The following is a 22,193-nucleotide window of genomic DNA, read 5'->3' as shown; positions in this document are numbered from 1 at the left end:
AAACCAAAATAAAAAAAAAAAAAAAAAGGAGCTATTTAATGATGGTGAACTTTCTAGACCACTCTAGCAAAACCTTTTGTGTGCACCAGTTCAGCAAAATAAAATAGAGTTGTCCCTCAATATTCCCCAGGGATTGGTTCCAGGACCCCCTCTGACACTAAATTCCAAGGTACCCGAGTCTCATATAAAAGGCATAGTAATTGCATAAAACTTATACACACCCTTCCCTATACTTTAAATCATCTCCAGATCCCCTAAAACACCTAATACAATGTAAATACTTTGCAAATCCAAATGATGTTTTTTAGAATTGTCTGGAATTAAAATATATGGGCTGGCTGCATTCATTCTCATATTCCCCTAAATCTTCAAGCAGCCTGAGTATTCTAATTTTTTAAAATTATTTTTTAAATCATTATAAAATATACATAACTTAAAATTTACCAGTTTAACTCTTTTTAAGTGTACAGTTCAGTGCAATAAAGTACATTTGTATACTCTAATTGTTAAGTCATTGAGATTTCTCTAAAAAACGCTTATTACTTATAACTTCCACTTTCCAGAGGCTGGTGGGTAGGGGAGTGGGATTAGCATTTGACCCTTTATTCCAATTAGTGACCTTCTCCCAAAGAGAAATAAAATCCAAAGGAGTTTCTGCTTTCAGTTTTCGGAAGGAGGATTGTTCAGAAGGACACATGATTGTCCAGGGTTTTCCATCATGCTTTGGAGCCACCATTTTACAAAGAAGTGAGAGTAGCCTGCTTTCTGCTTCTGGATTCAGAGTCAGCCATGCTGCCTACTTTTTGGAAAAGTTACAGGCTATGACTGTTTCTACCTTATGACTCACAAATTAAACAGAATACTAAAAACAGGGCTGGTTTCTCTATCTTAAAAAAATTGCATTTTTCCACGTAAGTAATTATATGGGGTTACCAAGAGCCTCTTCAAAACAACTATTTGGTGCTTTGTGCTAATAAACGCTCTGCCCATGAGTGTGGCTTTAATGAGTGGACTAGAATGAAGAGGTCAGAAGACGGGAGTGGCTTTGCTGAATACTAAGCAATACTGAGCACTGTACGTAAAACATCCAGGTAAAGGATATCATCTTTTTTGAGTTTCTTCTTTTCCCTTGAAATAAGTTGGAAAACAGGAGCCAAAATGTCTGCAGTCCACTAGGCTTTTGCAATCATAAATGGGTATTCATATTCCCAAATAATTTCAGCTTGTGACTTTCAAGATCAGAAATCCTGATCCAGTGAACTCCTGGAAGGCAAAGCCTATTTTCGCCTTCACCACATTTTCAGCATCTAGCACAGAGCTTGGCCCTTAGAAGGAGCTCAACAAAAGTTTAAGAAATAAATGAATGAACAGATTCATCATTTATTTCAGACCTAGGGCTTTGTGAAATGTATAGCCTAACAGCATGTACCACAAATCAGTTAAGAATCTCACCTTCATCTACAGATATAAACTAATCTTTTATGCCAGGGAACATAAGAACTCTATGGAAAGTCCATGCTTGACAAGCTAAAATTATAGCACAAGGGCTGGCAACCTGATAATGAGGAATAAAGGGCCCAAACTTCTAGGCCCTAAAACTCTTAGTGACCACTGAAAAGCAGAGACATTACTTTGCCAACAAAGGTCCGTCTCGTCAAGGCTATGGTTTTTCCAGTGGTCATGTATGGATGTGAGAGTTGGACTGTGAAGAAAGCTGAGCACCAAAGAATTGATGCTTTTGAACTGTGGTGTTGGAGAAGACTCTTGAGAGTCCCTTGGACTGCAAGGAGATCCAACCAGTCCATTCTGAAGAAGATCAGCCCTGGGATTTCTTTGGAAGGAATGATGCTAAAGCTGAAACTCCACTGGCCACCTCATATGAAGAGGTGACTCATTGGAAAAGACTCTGATGCTGGGAGGGATTGGGGGCAGGAGGAGAAGGGGATGACAGAGGATGAGATGGCTGGATGGCATCACCGACTCGATGGACGTGAGTTTGAGTGAACTCCGGGAGTTGGTGATGGACAGGGAAGCTTGGCGTGCTGTGATTCATGGGGTTGCAAAGAGTTGGATACGACTGAGTGACTCAACTGAACTGAAAACTCTTAGTATGTGCTTTTAGATATCTTGCATTCATTTTCATTAGTTACATTAGTGTCACTCCAGATTATGGCTTCCCAATCTTGGCACTATTGACATTTTGAGCCAAATAAGTCTTTGTCCTGGTAACTGTCCTATGCATTGTACACTGTTTAGCATCCCTGACCAAAACCTACTAGATGCCCACAGCACGTTTCCCAAGTTGTGACAATGAACAGTGTCTTCAGATATTGCCAAACATCCCTTGGAGGACAAAACTGATTCCAGTGAAGAATCGCCACTCTAGATGGACACTATTTTCATGACAGTTGTACATATCACGGACATGGGTTTGAACTTCTGACTCTGTTATCTACAGTAGCTCTTTAACATGTACTTGATCCTTTGCTTCTATTCTGAAGCACCAACATTTTTAAAAATTTTCAAGTATATGACTTCTCGTTAAAACCTTAAAGACTCGTTTTCTGTTCTACTCCTCTATTGTACAATGAACTGATACGGTGGAAACCAGTGCCAGGCAACCTTTTCTCTGGGTCTTTGCAGCCTAAATGTCTCACCTTTGCCCCTGGGAATGGTACACAGTTTATTCAAATTGGGAAAAAATATCACTGCAGTGATATTTTTCTGGACAACACCTAGAATTTCTGAAAGGAAACAATTTTAAATGAAGGATTTAAAGCCTAGATGAAAACGGCTTGTGGTAGAAGTCTCTTGCAATTTTGGTGAGGTTGAATGAAATCCAGGATTGCAGTGTGGGTGGTGCTGCTTTCCTTCATCCAAAATGTTTAAGGTGGAGCGAGGCAGGTAGTCAGCCAGCTCAGCTGTCCTTCTGACATTTTGCAAAGAATCTTTCTAGCCTGAACTACCTGACACTTACAGTGGGAAGACCTAGGTCTCTACAGTTGGGCCATCAAGCCTTTCTCCATCTCCGTACTTCCAGATAAATAAGCAAATTCCTCATTCTGGGATGATCTGAGCTGCAAAACATGAGGAGAGATGCGTATCCTAGTCACTTGTAACTTGTAACTCTTCCGTTACAAGCTGTGTGACATTAGACAAATCCCTCCAATGTCATACTCCTCAGCTTTCCATTGGTAAAGTAAGTATATTGATAATGACTGCAGTCATATTCCCACAGGACTGCTGTGAGAACAAACTGAAATAGCAAATGTAGACAGTTCCTTAGAATGCTAAAAACGTTCTGCAAAATATTCCCGATATTGTGGTGGGAGGATTTTAATTGAATTGTCATGTCACCTCCAGGGCTTTCGAGAACCCTTATGTCCCTGAAAATGGTAACATTAGGCATGTGCACTGAGGCAGAGTGCCAGGGAGGATGAAGATATACACAGTGGGGATCCCATGGCAGGAAAGCAGGTTAGCTCTAAAACAGTCTGAATCTTCGTTCTATGTGAATCTACTATTTTCAGGGAGGTGTAGTGTAATAACTCAGAAGTCAGACCACCTGGATCTACAACCTGATTCTGTCACTCACTGGCTCTTATTGATACTGAAACCGAAGCGCCAACACTTTGGCCACCTGATGCGAAGAGCTGACTCACTGGAAAAGGCCCTGATGCTGGGAAAGATTGAGGGCGAGAGGAGAAGGGGGTCACAGAGGATGAGATGGTTGGATGGCATCACTGACTCAATGGACATGAATTGGAGCAAACTCAGGGAGATAGTGAAGGACAGGGAAACCTGGCGTGCTGCAGTTCATGGGGTCACAAAGAATCGGACATAACTTAGTGAATGAACAACAATAAGCTCTTACTGACTTTGTCACTTAACCACCTTTCTCAGCCTCTTGTGCCTTGGTTTCCTCTTCTGCAAAGTAAGGGTAAGAACAGTGCATACCTCAGAGATTTGTTGTGAGAGTGAAAGGAGAGAATGTATGGATCGTGTAGTGGTTGAGAGAGAACTCCTAGGTTTGAAACTCAATGGCACTGCTTCTCAGCCAAGCTCGTTTCTTGCCTTACTTTCTTCATTCACAAATGGGGATAGTAATAGTACGTACCTGAGAGGGTTGTTTCACAGGTTAATGAAGTGGTTAGAGAGTGATCGGCACAAGGTAAGCATTCAGTAAATGCTGCTAGCATCATTAATAAAACCTAATATGCATGCATATGTGTTAGCACTTATTACGTACCATCATTATTATTGTTATTATTGTCATTATCACTCTGAGTCCCAGCTAGACCACTCACTGGCAATTTAAGGACACTATATGTAACCCAAGCTATAGACTTTGGAGTAGTCATACACTCCCATGTCCCTGGACAAATCCCATTCCCTGAGTACTACAAACTCACTTGTCACCAGCAAGAAGATGAAACCATGCCTCATTATGGAAGCACTGAAGGATGGAGAAGCCAGCAAGATCCCCAAGGATACACAACTAGGCACTTAGAGCAAACTGGCACCCAGCTCAACTCTCCATCCATAAGAAGCTCTTTCCTTCCCCATCAGCTTAGATCTGCACACTTCCTGTACTTTTCCAAATGGGGCAAGCCTCAGCAGAAAGAAGCACTTACTGGCATCAAGACGGCAGAAGAGCCCGGCATTGTAGGGTTGGGCAGGGTCCCAGGCATGGAGGCTGGCATGGGCTGTCTCTGTCTGTTGTGAAGATGGAGCAGAGAAGATAGAGAGCCTGGGACAGGCCTGGGAACAAAAAAAGAAAAAAAAAAAAAGAAAAAATAGCAAACATTATTCCTGATACTCTAGGCAGGGGATTCACTGCCAGTTTTTCAAGTCCAGAACCAGTGGGGACAATACCATTACATGAGCAGCAGATCAGATTCCCTGATGGGAGCCACATAATTGAGGATATTAGGGAAATAATAACAAATAAAATACAAGCCTGGCTTCCTTTGCTGCTTCCTAGTTAATACATCAAATTCCACTTCATTTCCTGACCTCTGTTATCTAACTGATAGTCAATAGACAACAAGCCAGTAAATCTCCTACAACCCTTGCCTCTTAGGAAAGAGAAGGGACCTGGTAGTACATCCTGCATGTTTACTCTGAGGTCTCTGCCCTCTGGAGGATCTTAGAGCCTGAGACCTGTGTGCATTTGTTTTATAACATTCTCCCAAACTTCTGCCTGGAAGCCTGCCTGGCTTTCCTCTGGATATACTTTCACTCTCTGGATTTGCAGAGCCAACTTCATTCATAATTTCCCAATAGAAATCTGTTGTGACTTTTTCATAATTCTCCACTTTGAGTGGGAAAAAAACACAAAGCCAGGTCACAAACCAAAGTAGCTAGATCACGGTTCACACGATGCAACAAGTCTTTCTTGGGGCAAGTCTGGGGCCCAGCCCCCAATTCCTGACCCCTCTTTGTAATAACTCAAGGTGTTAGACTCTTTGACAGAAATTGATTTCAGCCTGATCTGCAGGTCTTGGGTAAGCTTTCCTTGGGGGAGTACATAGTTCTTTTGCTTCAATTTGCCAGAAAAAAATTTAAGAGCCTTAAATTGATTTAATGAGCCAGGGAATGTGGGGCTGAGGGAAAAGGGGAATTATTTGTGTTTATTAAAAAATGGCAAACAAATAACCTCCTTGGCTCAATTCTCAATCTCCTGATGCTCTTACTCTGGGGAGCCATATAAATGTCAAACCATTGAAGTAATGACTTAACAAACACAACAAACAAATAAATAAACACCCCTCAGAACCTCTGAGTCTTCCATGTGAAAGCATCTTATCCTCAATGCCATGACAGAAAAATAGTGCTTCCCAAATTAATGTATTTTCTTAAAAAAAAAAAAAATCTCTTAAGCTAAGAGCTGGGTAAAGATTGCAGAGAGATGTTCTCTGCAGGGCAATGCCTTCCTGTGTTTCAGGGAAGGACAGCATGAAGAACCTCTTCTTTGGAGCTCATGTGCCTCCCATGGGTGACTCACAGAGCCTGAACTGGGGGAAAGAATGCCAAGATATTCTTCCTTCACATTGCTGTTACGATTCCAAAGAAGATTCAGTTTTCCATTCTTTTTGCCTGAAATCTCCATTGGAAACACGGCTAGCTATCACAGTCACACATGTCATAGAAGGATTAGTCCTAAGTTAGTCCTAGATATATATGTTTAGGAAGTTGTGTATTTGAAAATATAAGAAAATATAAAAGTTTTACACAGAGTTTATGGTGATGTACACAAATTACAACCAGTTCTATTAACAGGATGTGTGTGAGTGGTTATATAGATAGGCTAAGCTGAGAAGCTTGTAACAATGACATGGGTGTTTTTAGAAAAGCAAATGAAGTACTATGGATATTTCTTGACATGTACACTTGGGACCTCTGTAGTACAGATGAACAGTAAGGATTAGCAAGGCCTTTGACGGCCCTTCAGCTTTTATAAGTCTAGGAAATGGCTGCTTTCAATCACTCCAAATTTCTATATTTGTAATATCACTGGGTCAAAAGTCTCTGATACTCAGAGCTCAAGTCAGAGAAGTATAAAATGCTGCTTGATCAACAGACAAGTTTTGTTTTATATTCTTCAGTCTTAATGTTTTGTTTGGGACCTTTGCTAAAAAGAAAATAGCTATATATCAAAGTGTAGCATGTTTAATAATGGTCACTTCTTCTAAGTATAAGATTAATAATCTGAACTCCCCAGTTTCATAATGAGACCCTACAGATAGTTAAATATACATCCATCCATTCATTAAAAAATATCCAGATAAATAGATATAGATATCTATATACATACATACATATCATACATAAATCTATATATACATACATACAGTCTTCAACCATATGCCTGCCCCTCTAGTCACCAGGGTAATAATTTGAGTATAGACAGTTAGGGACACTTGAGAACTGTTATCAAAAACAACTAAAAATATTTGATTATGTTGATGTGGAGTATCATCCTTATAAGCAAGGGCAACACATTATCATCATTTACATTTTGTTTCCAACATATTAATGATAATCCTGGTTATCAGCTTTTATTGATGGTCTATTTTTTTAAAGAAATCAATTAAACAATTTAATGGTGATGCAAATGAATATGCAAAAGCAATTAAATTTAAAATAAGTTTTCATTCTTCTCCCAAACTGTGTGAAACTCCCAGTTGTATAGAATAATTGGGGAATAGTATGTTTCATTTAATTCAGTGCTCTTATTAGGTCAGTTATTTCCACACCATGCATAAATCTCCTAGATTTTTAAATATTAAATATTCCTTCATTAACTAAGAAAATTTTTCAGGGTACGAGGTTCCCCTGGGTCTATAATAATAATTACCAATGATACCAATCAGACAAATTGGCAAAATACAGCGGAAGGGAAAATGGTTATTTGGGAAGCCTGTATGTTTGAATTCTGAATAATTTTGAATTACTGTTTTACACAGATTCTGTAAGTAATTTCCCCAACCCCACCTACAAAACCAATAGAATTTCCTAGACTTCTTACATAGGCTTTTAAAATGAAAAAAACTGCAACAGCAACAAAAAAACCCTATGCCTACCCAATCACTAGCTATACAAAGGCCTGGAATGAGGTAATTATGTAGCTTGGCTTGAGAAATAATCATTTGTCCAGAATATTTAGATCACTGAAGCTAAGTGTTATTGGAATACTTGCATTGTTTAATTCCCTTCATACATATAAAAATAGTTATTATTTAATACACTCATAAAATTTTCATATTGCACTTATACATTGCTTCATATTTTTCTAAATATTTTCACCTTCATGGGACTTGAAACAATGCAGTGTGGTAGGTAAGTCCTATTACTCCCATGTTACTCAGGAGTAAGATGAATTCAGAAACATTCAAGTTTGCCCAAGGTCATATGGGTCATGAAAAAAAGTATGACTTACATTCAACTTGCAATAGAGGGCTTCCTCCATCACACCTTGATGCCTCCCATAACTAAGGTATTATTGATTTTTTTTTATACTAAAATAAATCCATGGCCCATTTCCTTTGATATTCACACTGCTGCCTGAACTTTCCAGTGAAGTAGTAAAATTCTGCTAACATGAGAAGTCACTCATCCATGTGAAATTTTGTTTTATTCCTTTAAAGAAAAAAAAACTCCCCAAACAACGCATCAGCAAGGCTCTGAAAATAAGATGGCAAATTGTGGTAAAGTTGTGAAAACAAAGACTCAACAGTTTTGCTCCAGTGCAGGCTTGTTGCCATGAGCTAATAATTCCAGACTTTGAGCAAGCCGAGCCTCCTTTTTAATAAGCATATGCCTCTAGGTAAAGAATTTCTACTAAAAATTATTGAGGCATGGAACAAGGTAAGATGTGTGAGCTCATGTTGGATTGTTCAATTATGAAACTGAGTCCTGTAGCATTAAGAGTTTTCCAACTTGACAGATTATTCCTCTTTTATACACTTGTATAAACATACTGCTTACGGCTGAAATCTATGTAAGATTTTCTTTCAATTAAGATGTCAGGGATGACAGACTGTTTTCATTGTCCTTAGCAGAATGATAGGTACCACAGCAAGAGATTTCATGTCCTTGTTTTTCCCTCCAAAGGATGGCATCCAGTCTAGGAGTATCAGTAAAGTCTGCTGGTCTTCCCTGCCCTTGTGCAAGCCCACTATCTTTAAGGAGCCAAGGGCCATTGTTTTTGTTTGCAAGATCTCAGGAGAGTCACAGCAGACTGCTCTTCTTTCCCAGTTCTTCACCAGATCCATTACCTCCTGGGATCAGTTATTAAACTCTTAAGACAGGCAGATAGGCCAGGTATGTGGACAGGCAAAGGGAAAAAATAAGTGATGAAAAAAATTAGGTTGGAAAATTGGAATAGCAATATTAGCATCAAAGTCAGGGCACAGCCATCTAAGAAATCCTGAGCAGATAAAAAAACAAAACAAAACAACAACAACAACAAAAGAACCTGATGTTGGGGGTGGGGGCAGACTGTAAAAAAAAAAACCTTGAAAGCAAAAAAACAGCAGGAATGGTGGGCAAGGAGCAGGAGATACAGATGCCATTGCTATTAGAGTTTCTGATTCTGGAGAAGAAACTTTCTTAATTAACTTTTAGGCTTTCCATCTCATCATTTGTTTAATGAATGGATCAGACTACAGGCCATCTGGAAATCCCCTGAAGCTCTAAAATTCAGATTCTAGGACTTGAACTGAAAGTGATATGTTCTTAATCTAGTGAGGCTATATGTTTTATAGTGATAAGGGTATTCTTTACTGCTCACTGGTGTGTCCACAGCACTTAACCTGGCACCTGGCACAATGTAGGTGGTCAGTGTATCTATATTAAATGAAATTGAGCTCATACAGTGCTTAGTTCTTAAATTCCAAATAGAAGGTGTCCCTAAAAAGTGAGAGAAATTCTTGAAAATGGATCCAATCCATTCTATGGAGCCCACACTTCATTCTCATTTAAATATAACATGAGTTCACACACAGATTAGAGAAAGTTTGCTGCCCACTATCTTTGTATTTGTTTATGAAAAGAAAGTTGTATTTCTTTTGAATCTTCTTAAATGAACTGTTGTGGCCTAATTTACCACACTAATTTCTGTCTGGGATACAGAGACTGAAGAGTTAAAGAGGGGGGTTCAGGATGGGGAACACGTGTACGCCCGTGGTGGATTCACATTGATGTATGGCAAAAGCAATACAATATTGTAAAGTAATCAGCCTCCAATTAAAATAAATAAATTTATATTTTAAAACAAAGAGGGGAATGTTAAACTCTTAAATCTAAAGAGAAGGCAGTTTGTAGTGAGAAATATTTATTCTTCTCCTAAGTGAAATTTTTTAAAGAAATATAAATTCTTGTTTTGTAAAGAAAGCAAATTGCCAGGATAATCAAATAGAATGTGAAATGGAAAGACCATGTAGTTGATTTCTTCCCTGCTGCTGCTGCTAAGTCACTTGAGTTGTGTCCGACTCTGTGCGACCCCATAGACGGCAGCCCACCAGGCTCCCCCGTCCCTGGGATTCTCCAGGCAAGAACACTGGAGTGGGTTGCCATTTCCTTCTCCAATGCAGGAAAGTGAAAAGCAAAAGTCAAGTCACTCAGTTGTGTCCGACTCTTAGCGACCCCATGGACTGCAGCCTACCAGGCTCCTCTGTCCATGGGATTTTCCAGACAAGAGTACTGGAGTGGGGTGCCATTGCTTTCTCTGGATTTCTTCCCTAGGTACTAAATATATTATAAAATGGGGTACTGAAGAACATGGGCTTAGGAGCTAGTCTGCCAAAATTGGAATCTCAGCTCTGCCACTTATTAGCTATGAAACCTTGGGCAGAGTTACTTGACTTCTCTGTACTTCTGTTTTCTCAACTGCAAAATGGGGTGAGAGAGATTTATCTCATGGCATTAAATGAGTTATCATATGTTAAATATATTGAATATGCTTAAAAATTAGTTGTGGTTATTTTTGTTTCTATTATTATTATTCTGAGACACTACCCAAACACTACCCAATCAATAAATTGATTACTATACTCAATCAAGAAACTGTGGCTTAAGGCTAGAATCTTCTGTTGTGTTTATATGTGCTGGGGAGAGATCTTAGTTCCCCTACCAGGGATTGAATCCAGACCCACAGCAGTGAAAGCAGTGAGTAAGGCTGAAATCTTAAAGAATATCCATCCTTAGCTTTAACTGAAGAACTACAATCTAACAAATGTAAAAATGTTTCAAACTCCATACATATATATTTGTTTTAAAATGCATTAACTTTAGAATCCCAAACTCTTCTATGAAGCCAAGTAGATTCTTCCCACCAATGATTTTACAGAATTGCAAAATGACTTCACAGTATTTCTCAGAAAGGAGCCTTGAAAATATTTCCTCAAAATGGAACCAAACTAGTTCCTGAGAGATCAGTCCTCAGTATTTTGTTTTTCCTGAAAACAATGACAGAAATCCAACAGAAGTAATAACTGGGGAAACAAGAAAGCTATCTGGCCCCCATTCTCAAAGACATCGTATTACTTGTATCTTTCAGAATGAGCTCATGCTCTGTACCAGGTCTTATGGCCAAGCTCCTGAAGCTGGCTGGCAGGGGAATACAGTATTTCCCCTTTTAACAAATAAGGAATTTGAAAGTAGAAATTCTACAAAGAAGTAGAAATAGTTAGTTTGAGAAAAGGCACCAAAGCATCAGCAGAATTCAATTAAAATATATTTCCCTTTTTAAGCTTCCTCAGGCTCAAGACAGGACCTCTGATAAAGATCGGGAATCTCCCTGAGAGAATTGTCCCTCTGTCTCTTTTCCTTTGGTGACACAACATTTGGGCATCCAGGAAGAGAATCCTGCCTTAGTATTTTCATCTTATCCTCGACCCAGCCCCTCAACTCCATCGTGTCTTGAAAAGCTAGTACACTAGCCAAAGCAAAACAGCAAATGCTCTGGCTCATCAGAGATACTAGTAAGCCCATATCCTTGTGATAGAACTCAATGCAGCTCCGCAGCCCTGAACCATCTGATCCTTCACTACCTCCCCAGCTCATGGCCATGGGCTCCACACATCTGCCATAATGATTTTCTTCCAGCTTTATGAAAGCACTGTCTTTCTTCCTGCCACAGACCATTGACGTAAGTAATCCTACAATCTTCTCTGGGCGATTACACCAGGATGGGTGAAGCAATAACTGGGAAAACAAGCACTTTTTTGGAGTGCTCTTTAGTGTACCCTGCACTCTTCCCTAGTAACACGTATCCCCATTTATTCAATCAATCATCAAAAAATCAACTGAGTACCTAATACATTTTGGACCCTATACACTTTAATTTCAGAGGGGAAAACTTGTTTGGTAAATCAGATCACTTGCACAAGAATTCATTTACATATGTCCAATTGGCAACAATAGGATGATGAACAAAACAGATGCATTCATGGCCTTTTGGAGTTTACCATCTCTGCTTCTCCATTATAATTCATGAAAAATTTTGAGTGAATTTTTTTAAATGTCTCTGCTCCCAACTAGACCATATACTTCATAAGTCAGAGATTGTATCTGCTTTGTTTACCTGTGCAGACACATCTGAAATTTAAGAAAGTACATGATACCAAATAGATGTTTAATAAATATTTCTCAAATTAATGAAAACATAGATATTGAGGATCTCTTTGACTAGCAAAAGACATGGCAAGAACAGTGTTCAATAAATTATCTCTAATTAATATGAACTTAATTGATTTACAAATTGCGAAACTCCAATTTACATTAGCAACTTAATATAACCCATTTCTGTTCTTGAACAGCATAACTGGTTACCTCCAAGGTAATCTGTACTTTTTAATCAGTGTCCCTTAGATTAAACTGAAGTTTCAGGTGAGCTCTAGACCCATTTATTTTTGCCTGAATTAAATTAATTTCTTATTTGACATTACATTTGGGGCATTTCTTAAGAAAAGGCTATGAATAATTCAGGAACACTCATCTGTCCCTAATCTATATAATATTTAAAAAATTGGATGCCCGCCCTGCAATAAGGTTGCACTTTATAATGTTCAGAGCTCTGGGCTCAGAGGTACCTGTGACACCCACACCGTGGTCAGCTGAACATCTCTGCTTTGCACTGATTTATTGATACTAACAAGAACACTTTTGTAATCATTATCACCAGGGATGTTGGAAATTAATTTTTATTAAATTAAATTAAATTTACCATGCATTTACCATTTTTCTTTTAGAAAAATCAATTTGGTATTACTGCAATATATGCACTGTATTATACAACAGATATAGTATCTGATATCTTGGAAATGTAACTTCTTTTTCTTTCAATGAAAGCCTGACTGCAAGAGAGTCGGCAGTAGTAATACAATGTCATACAGCTAACAGAGCTGTATTCTGCTGGAGCCTTTGCTGGGTTTTACAGCATGCTTGCTGCATCTACTCAGGCAAAGGAGGTATTTACTAGTGCTTTCAAATGTTTTAAAAAGAGAAAGTAGTACTAGAAGGGGAGAGGTGAATTTATGGCCATTCTGCTGAGACTAGTAGATCAATCTTTTTTTTTTTTTCTTTAATGACTGATTTCTGCACCATTAATATGAATTAGTCATGCAGTCAGCCTGGTTCATTTAAGTTAACCAAAAACATGGTTGGATTGGTTTCTGAAGTACTTTTGTAAAAAAAAAAAAAAATCATTTTTAAATTCTGATATTTTTTTCTTTGTGAAGAGTTAAAGGCTCTTTTCTTTATAAAGACCCTTTTTAAAATATCCTAAATGCCTGAACAGTTTGGCTTTAACCACGGATCAGACTTAAAAGACATGAAGGGATGGTTTTTCAATTAGCCAATAACTTGTCAGTTGTTATCAATTATTCATAAAGTTACACTTAGAAAAGGCAAGTACATGCAGCTCAAAAGACATAAAATAAAAGATGGTTTTAAATGCAGGCTCAAATAAATGATATATATCTCTTTGGCTGGCTAGAGGGAAATTTTTCCTCCATAGAAACATATCTCTAAGTAAAATTTCTTCCTGTTTGTGAGATGTTAATAAGCTTCCTCCTTGCTTCCTAAGGACAAATAAGTAGCCCTCTGATTATAAGCCTTGTCGTTTACAAGGGACTGCTGCTTGCATTCATTCACCATAAATGAATAATTCATGAAAACATTCACTAACACACTTGCTCAGACGTTGTGTAGAGGCAGAGAGCTCCCTTTGCTTAGAGATATCCCCTTCCCCCAACTCTAAGTCAGCAATTTGGTTTTGATTTCTTCTGGACTCTCAGCTTGTCAGCTACAATAGTTCAATGAGTAATCTGTAGTGGAATCCACACCCAGCACAATCCCCCAATACCTATGTTCCAAACAGACTGCTTAGTTTTGCTGCTGAATGACAGAAGCTCCAACTGCAAAAGATTTCCGCCAGAGAAAACAGAAGAGCCCTTGAAAAGATCATATGGGCAACGTGTACTCATCCTTGCATTTTGCAAGCCTCCCCACTAGGTCACCCTTACTAATGCCTTTATCTAACCTCTTCTTGGATTGTGAGGCACAGTCTCTTAGGCAGTTTTCAAATACCTCTCCTGGGAAACCAAATTTATGACAGTCCTTCCACCCACCTCCCCACAGCTACTTGCCAGGGTGATTTCAGCTCTTTAGGAGGAGGTGGTAGAAATGATTAACTCCACAGATATACTGGCAGGAGAGAGGATGTGTCAACGATGTAAGAGTGGCTTCGGGCAGCTGAGATGACACCCACAGACTCTGTGACACATGCAGACTCTGCAACCTTAGGCTGCTACAAGCTTGATTTCTCAAGTTCTGTTTTCAAGGATAAAGTACCTGGAATGCTCCAGGGTAACTTACTGGTTCTCCAGGGAAACACAGACAAGGAAAGAGACATTGCCTTAGGTCTGGCAAACTCCTCACTGGGTTACATGCTAACAGACAGCTGCAGATTCTAAACCTAGGCTGTAATCAAATAACAAAAATACATGGGATAGGGTGTGAGGGGCTGGGGGAGGGAGAAGGGGAAGGTATGGAGGAATTAGAGAAGGTTCTGAAGAAACACTGAAAAATACTGAAGGGCCAGAAGAACTATTTCTTTTTACATGGGAAAGTAAAAGGAACAAGAAGACAGGGAGATGATGATAAAGTTCTTCAAATTTTTAAATGACTATATTAGAGAATGGTGACCAGTTACTTTCAAATCCAACTGAAGCAGAATAACAATAATAAGACAGCAGCACACGGGATTTAAGTCAAAAGACAGAATATTTCCTGAGAATAAACAGTGTAAAACAATTAAATGGCTTACTGAGGTTTTGGTATTTCCTCTTATTAGACTCTTAAAAAATAGATTCGTCCCCATCTGGCAGGGTTTCCAGGGAGGAGGAGGAAGAACTGGCAGGCCTCTCCTAGTCCTAAATTAGGTCTATTATTTTCACTTATTTCAGTCAGAGTGGCTGACAGAAATGATAGAGATAATGTTGGCTGCCATCATTAACTAGTAAATCGCATAAAGCAGCCTCGTGCAGCTGACCAGGCACAGGCTCTGTGTCGTCTGCTGGCCCTGCCACGGACCACGAGTGTGCGCTCTGTACAAATCCTTTAGCCTTTCTACTTTCTCAGAGGCAAAAGAGGGTGGCCATCCCCACTTCACAGGTGTGCTGGGAGGATGATCCGACAATCATATATGAGATAGTATTGAGTGTGCGCTTGGCCCTTGGAGGATGGTCAGTGTATATTCTATTCAAGAAATGATTTGTCTATTTTAGAAAATAAAATTATTGCTAGTGTCATTTTAATATACAAAGTAAAGCTATATTCTCCTAAGTTCCAAGGTGATGTGGTTTGGGGAAAAGACAGAAACACACAGCCTCTCTGCGGCATCTGAATGTCCTTCCCATTACTGTGAGTCCTGGTATATCCTGCTGGATCATCTTCTTAGAGAAACCGACTGCTTTCTCCAGCCCAGGCTAGTCTCTGCTATGTGCTCTCACAGCATGCCTCAGTTTCTCCCTTAAACTGGAGAGACAGTGTCATCTGGGATGAACCGGCACACAGTAGGAGCCTTGTGGAAGTCTGTCGAATGACTTAATGAGGTGACCTCCCTGTACATGGTGTTTCACTTCCTGGCAGCAGGAGCCCCATGACACAGCCATGACAGGCCTTCTTTTTAAGGACTGTGATGACTTGAAATACTATCCTGAAGGGACAGTCAACTTATCATTGACTTGAAAAAGGAGGATTGGGGGAGGGGTAGAGTTTCTAGGAAACTTGTGTGTCCTCCTTGGGCAATCTTTCCCAAGCCTCCTTTCAAGTTCTCCCACTTTGTAGCACTTAACAGGAAGCTAAATTGATATTAGTCTGAAACACTTAATAAAATAGTAGCAATAAAGTTCATAATAATGACACTTGGCATGCACTTTGCACTTTGCATCCAAGGATCTCAAAGAGCCTTGCAACTGGGCTTTTGCTATTTTCAAAGCTACACATGGACTGGACACAGGCAAAGAAGCCACTGAGTTATAGCTTCCCTTTGGACAGAGTTGATTCTAAACTCAGAGATTGAGATCGTGACCGTACTATGTGCATAAACACATCTACTGCACACAAACACCCACAGACGGCAGACAACTACATGTTAAAAGGCAAAAGTGATATAAAGACTTTTGGTCCCAAACATGCTTTTGTCTGTAATAGCCGGGTCAAACTCTGGAACACAGGCTTGCATTTTGGTAGGCTTTTTTTATTGTGATATTTCTTTCAACCTCCTTCTCAGTGTATTTATAAAAACAATTGGAACATCTGTGTCTGTTCTTTAAAGGCAGGGAAGTTTTAAAGGGCTTATTTTTCCTTTAAGTTCATTCCGGAGGAAATTTTGTTTAGGCTTAAATGATTAGTTAAAAGCCACACAGGGGTTTATGTATAAAGCATCTCTTCTAAGGCACTTTTCCCTTCCCCGGTGGCCTTCCACTTTGCCAAAGAGAGTGACTTGCTCAGTTTCCCATATTATTCCCCAGACAGCCCTATTCATGCTCCCAAACAAATGTGGTATTTGGGGTTTCAAGTTTAAATGTAATTTGGTATCATTTCAGATGTCTTCTTACAGCTTAATAAACATCTTCCCCAGAGGGACATGGATCTGATTTTAATTTGTGGTAGGGTTATAGTCACAGTAAATGTCAATTTTAGCTATCGACAGTCAGTCCCTACTAGAAACAGAAATAGAAAGTGACTGTCAGTGCATCTAAGGGACACGTGCCACAGGATGCTTGCTCATAGGAGTTCACTGTTCTCCCAAGAAATCCCTGCAGTGACTTGTGACGACAGCTTGGTTTCTCCTCGGGCCCTGGGAAACCAGTGGCTCACCAGAACAGAATGTGTCAATCTAAAGATGATAAAAAGATGCAGTGAGGTAACTGAGTCCTTGGCTTTGCATCTGAATATCCCAGAAAGTATGCCACTTTCTCAGCTACCGGTTTGTCTGGGGATCATGGGCTGTGTCCTCAAGGGTTTCATTTCTTCATGGATTAAATAAAGAGGCTGAGCCAACAATCTTCAAGGACATTTTGACTCTAGAAGTATATGGTTAGATATGATCAAGAGAGGGTAACCTGGCTTATGGAGAGGCCCAGAACTGTTTCTTTCAGGGACGCAGTGCATCATCTGTGAGGGGCTTTTCCTCAAAGCAGGGTCAAGTGGGTAATTACGCTAGCCTTTTCTGCGCATTCCCTTTTTCCTGAACAAGAGGCCGGCTCCAAAGACGCCTGGGTGTGGGTACTGTTTAGCCAAGGAGGACAGGAACCACAAGTCCTGAGGGGCGGGTGGCGGGGTGGTTCCTTCTCGCATATGAAAAATGATCATTTTAATCAGCATAAAATAAAGGGTTCACTCTTCTGTACACTAGAATTAGTCAATTATTACACAAATAATATTCTTTGAGAAAGGTAGGCCAGGTCCCCAAATATGCAGTTCTGTCTTTTCACTGGGGTGCCTGAGGCCCTTGGGGCCTGGGACTCAACAGAACAGTTCGGAGAATGACAAAAATCCTGCAAGTCTATGACTTGCTAGGAAAAACATTTTCACTGCTGAGGAGTAAATGCTATCTGACCCTATCCGTTTAAGAGCTGAGATAGTATTCCCTAAATGCCTAGGTTGAGCCCTATGGCACCCTGTCTGTGGTGCCTGAGATGGTAATTTTATGTGTCAACTTGACTGGGTCGTGGATGTGCAAATATCTGGTTAAACATTATTTTTGAGTGTGTCTGTGAAGGTGTTTCTGGAAGAAACTAGCATTTGAATTGGTGAATGAGTAAAGCAGATTGCCCTCCTCATGGTATGTAAGCATCATTCAACCTGCTGAAGGCCTAAAAAGAACAAAAAAGGAAAAGGCTGACTATAGCTCTTCCCCCACCCCTCTGTCAGACTGGTTGAGCTGGGACATCAGCCTTCTCCAGCCCCTGGACTGACACTAACCATATCAGTGTTCCTGATTCTCAGAGCTGTGAATTTGGACTGAAATTTGCACTCTTGGCTTTTCTAGGACTTCAGCTAGCAGGGATAAGAGCATGGGACTTCTTGGCCTCTATGATTGTTGTAAGCCAGTTTTTTATAATGTCATATATATTTTCATAGTGTACTGCCTATTGGTTCTTTTTTCCTAGAGACTCCTAAATAATACAATGTATCCTCTTTAGAATCTTTTCCCTAGAAAGTGTCCTATATTTCCTTAAATATATTTGATAGCAGTGAATTCATGGAATCCAGGCATTAACTTTCACATCCCTCATCCTCTGCTTCAAGTCATTCACCAAGTTCTATTCTCTCCACTCTCAAAATAGACCTGGACTCCATCCACTTGGCTCTGTCCCCACTACCGAGATCCTAGTCCAAAATACCATCCCCTCTCACTTGGTTCTTCCCACACGCTCTACCTCCCATTTTACTCCCCTCCATGCCAACCTCGGCATCACAGCCAGAATGATCTAATCATGACATTTCCCTCCTCAACCTTCTTCCATGACTTTGCTCAGCATTTAGAATTTAATAAAAACATCCTCTAAGCATTCTACCTCTTTTATATCTGCAGTGCTACTCTCCAACCTGACTTGATACATTTCACCCATTCTGGTTTTCACTCATTTCCTAGAATGTGTCAAGCTCTTTCCTACCCAAGAAGGTGAATACATCCTAATGCCTTTACCTGGAATGCTTATCCATCTGCTCTTTTATTGACCAGCTCTTACTTATCTTTTCAATCTCAGTTTAAATATCACTTTCTTAAAGTTTTCTCTGACCCTCAAATTCCAGGTGCCTCTAATTTAGAAGGCTGCATAGTTCCATGTGCTTTTCCTTCGTGCTATGTCTAACAATATTTTTACAGGTATGATTATTTAGTGTCAGTCTTTCCCATGAGACCCTAGCTTCCTGATGGCAGGGGCTATGTATCTTTTGACTGTCAAAGGTAAAGTGATTCTGACTTTTTTTTTTAACCATTGAGAAACTATGTTCTAACTTTCTGGAATGTTCCACTCCATTTAGATGGAAGAGAAAAGAGAATACCATAATATAGCTGGAAAGGTTTCTAGAAGTTAAGATGATTGATCCAAAGTGAGTATCAGGATTTTCACCTACATGCTGTTAGTAATAGATCTTTCTGATAGTCTGACACTTGAGGCTATTTCTTTTGAAAAGCACAAAAGCCTAATGGGGATGCTCATTCCAGGGCTTCTAATTTTTGCTTCAGGTTAATGTTGAAGCTTTCTTAGGATAGTTAGGTATTTTCCTTTTTTGCCAATGATTTCAATTATTGAAGCTCTCCAGAGGGTCAAAAGCCATAACTTCTATGTAAGGTTCCCAAGCATCAAATATATATGCCAAGAAAACTTGCTTAGTTAAAATAAGACAAGAAGAACTATAGTTATAAGTGCTGTGAACTGCTTTCCTTATAAGGCAGAAAACGGAAAAAAGATCTTCTGGTTTTTCACTCAAAAACAAAGTAAACAAAATCAGTGATTTCCAAGTCCAGTGCAGCTGAGAGAATTCATTTTCTTAATATGGAGTGGGCTCAGGAGTGATGAGGGAGAGAGTGGACATTCAAGAATGACTGTCTACTGCAGACTTCTGGCAGACTCTCTGGCCTATTGGTCCACAGCCAGTGTTTTTTTTTTTTCATAAATGAATTCCACATCTTTATTAAGTTAAGAATTTCTTTTTTTTATTATTTGAAACATACTTTAAATATTTTGTTTTATGACGTCCTGGAAATTGATACAATTCCTTCCAGATCAAGGAAGATGGAAAAATCAATTACTTTTTTTTTTTACATTTAGAGAGATTACACAAAAATTAGGCCTCAATTTAATTTACCCATTACTCTGAATATCATTTGACGTCATGTGTGAACAGCTCAAGACTGCCAGAATTGAAGGTGTCCTTCTGATTAGATGAATCAGTTATTTTCACAGAAAAGCCCTAAATGATTATTAAATAGAAATATACCCCTACTGTGAGTTGATTTAGAAAAGACTACACAGTTAGAATTATAGATTTTAAATTAGAATGAACCTTTTATAAGGAAAATCCATGCAAGAATAAACAGAAATACATCAGACGCCTGATGTGAGCTTCTGATGTCAGATTCTTTACACAAACAAGTTAGTTTGTAATCCAGAGAATGAACCTTATTAAAATGAACTTTATCTGACGTGGATAGAATTTCAAAGTTGGCCCATTTACAGATGAGTTAATTGGCTTTATCCGAAAGCAGAGAAACTTTCAGGACCATTTAAATCAGGAAAATCGGTGGTTCGGAATGCAGGGATGGGCTAGGGAAAGAAATGAAGCCCAGACCTCAGCAGAAACTAGAGTTGTCTTCCCCACTCTTCAAAACCAAGTTCTCAAAGCCTCCTAATGGGTTTCACTGTTTTCTTTCCAGTGCTTATCATAATCAGGGAACCACACATTTGCATCCCTAATGGACCCTTTTCAAAAGTGTGTTGACATTTCAGTAGGTTTTGAATAGCTTGTAATGCTTCTCTCAATTTGGGCAGGTGCCCACAAATCTCCTTATATGGGTCTCAACATATAGACTGTCTGCTTTACTCACTTTTTTTAATCCCTGGGAACCTATCTTAATTATACTCTTAAAAAAGTGAAAACTCAGAAGTCCAATGACTCAGAAAATGAACATCTAGCTGGACGTCCACACGCAGGGCAGCATCTTAGCTGTATCTGTGAACTCAGGCTTGAGCTAAAGGTATCATCCTTCGTGTGGTAAATTCACTTTTTTGAGCTTCTATTTTTATCGAAAGGAAATAGATATAAATAAGACCCTGAAGATAAACATAGGTTAGGAGAGAAAGTTGAAATGAAGCAGGGAGCTCATCATCTGAGCAAAAACTCCACTGTATTTTACTGCTTGCATTTTCTGCGAGGACCAAGAACCCAAGAGGGCCTGTGGAGGGGAAATTTCAGTCCCACCTACTTTTTGTGGCTTCGGTAAAAATACATTCCAACAGAAACACAACTAAAATTATTTTTTAAGTTTATTTTTTTTAAAACATTTTACTCAGTTCCTGAGATGTTTCAAGAACTGTGCTAGGAGCCCAGAGTGAATTAAAGATCACCCCTGCCCTTAAGAAATCCATCCTGTTGCAAGGAAAACGAACAAGCCACGCAAGTCAGCACAGGCATAATGGGAGAATCCCTCAACAGATATCTGACATCCTAGAGGTTTTGAGGGAGAGATCCCAGGAAAGGGGACACATGAATTGTTCCAGGGAAGATGAGAAGTTAGCCCCCTCACTGCATGTGCACACGTGTGTGTGGCTCACGTACATACGTGTGTGTGAGAGAGAAAGAGAGGGGATATCGGTGGTAGGGGCTCCAACCTGAGTTAACTCTGAGCAAAGCAGGTTGTTAAAGTACATCAACACAGACCAAGAAGACATTAAATAATTACTGTTGTTCATAGCTTAATGTGAGATGAGAACAATCTCCTTGAGTGATAACCATCCTATCTAGGAACACATGCTCCCTGATGTGTGTCCATTCTGCCTGATCTGTAGAGAACAAATTGGGTGTGTAGGATGACTACATACATTTAGACTTTTTTAAAATGAATCCTCCAGTATTTCATGTAGGTGTCTGAGTTACAAATGAAAAGAACCATTCGATAGACTATACTGCATGAATCTGATCCTTTTTGAATTAGAGGGCAGTACAATAAAAGGGAAAGAGAGATTTAGGGTAAGCGGCAGGGAGGCACTGAGCTGTGGACAAGGCTTCAGCATTTTCCAGAGTCAATGAAGCCCTTCCTGGTCCTCTTATCCCATATTAAGCTGCTTCAGAAAAGGTAAAAATGGAGCCAGACGGGCCCTGCTTTTTCTGTTCTGAAGTCCTTCAATGATACCAGAAAGCTGGCATCATTGAATTTCTTTCCAGCATTCCTAGTTTTCATTTATTTCTCACTTTGAGCTCAATAAATACAAACAGGCATGAGATGGGGAGGTGATTTTAGCAATCACTGCTATGAGGTATTCTCACTGGAGGGCCTGAAGACGGTCGTCTGTGTTTTCTGTGACTGTTACTCTCCTTTTGGTGCTCTTTTTGCAACAAATTAATTTTCATTTTCCTGGAGAGGAAGGTCCTACCTCCAAACATGGTGTCAG

At 39.5% G+C, this 22,193-nt stretch overlaps 1 protein-coding gene across 2 annotated transcripts in view; it reads right to left on the bottom strand.

Moving 5' to 3' along the window:
- Positions 1 to 22,193, bottom strand: part of CREB5 (cAMP responsive element binding protein 5) — a 436,878-nt gene that overhangs the window by 100,041 nt on the left and 314,644 nt on the right. For both annotated transcript variants that reach the window (XM_010855407.1, XM_010855408.1), the window contains exon 6: positions 4,635 to 4,761. In XM_010855407.1, coding sequence (XP_010853709.1) covers positions 4,635 to 4,761 — 127 coding nt within the window. The remainder of the gene's footprint in view (positions 1 to 4,634; positions 4,762 to 22,193) is intronic.

This window comes from Bison bison, unplaced genomic scaffold (assembly GCF_000754665.1).
Source record: "Bison bison bison isolate TAMUID 2011002044 unplaced genomic scaffold, Bison_UMD1.0 scf7180017864364, whole genome shotgun sequence".
NCBI classification, from domain to species: domain Eukaryota; kingdom Metazoa; phylum Chordata; class Mammalia; order Artiodactyla; family Bovidae; genus Bison; species Bison bison.
This window is presented reverse-complemented; position numbering and strand designations above follow the sequence as displayed.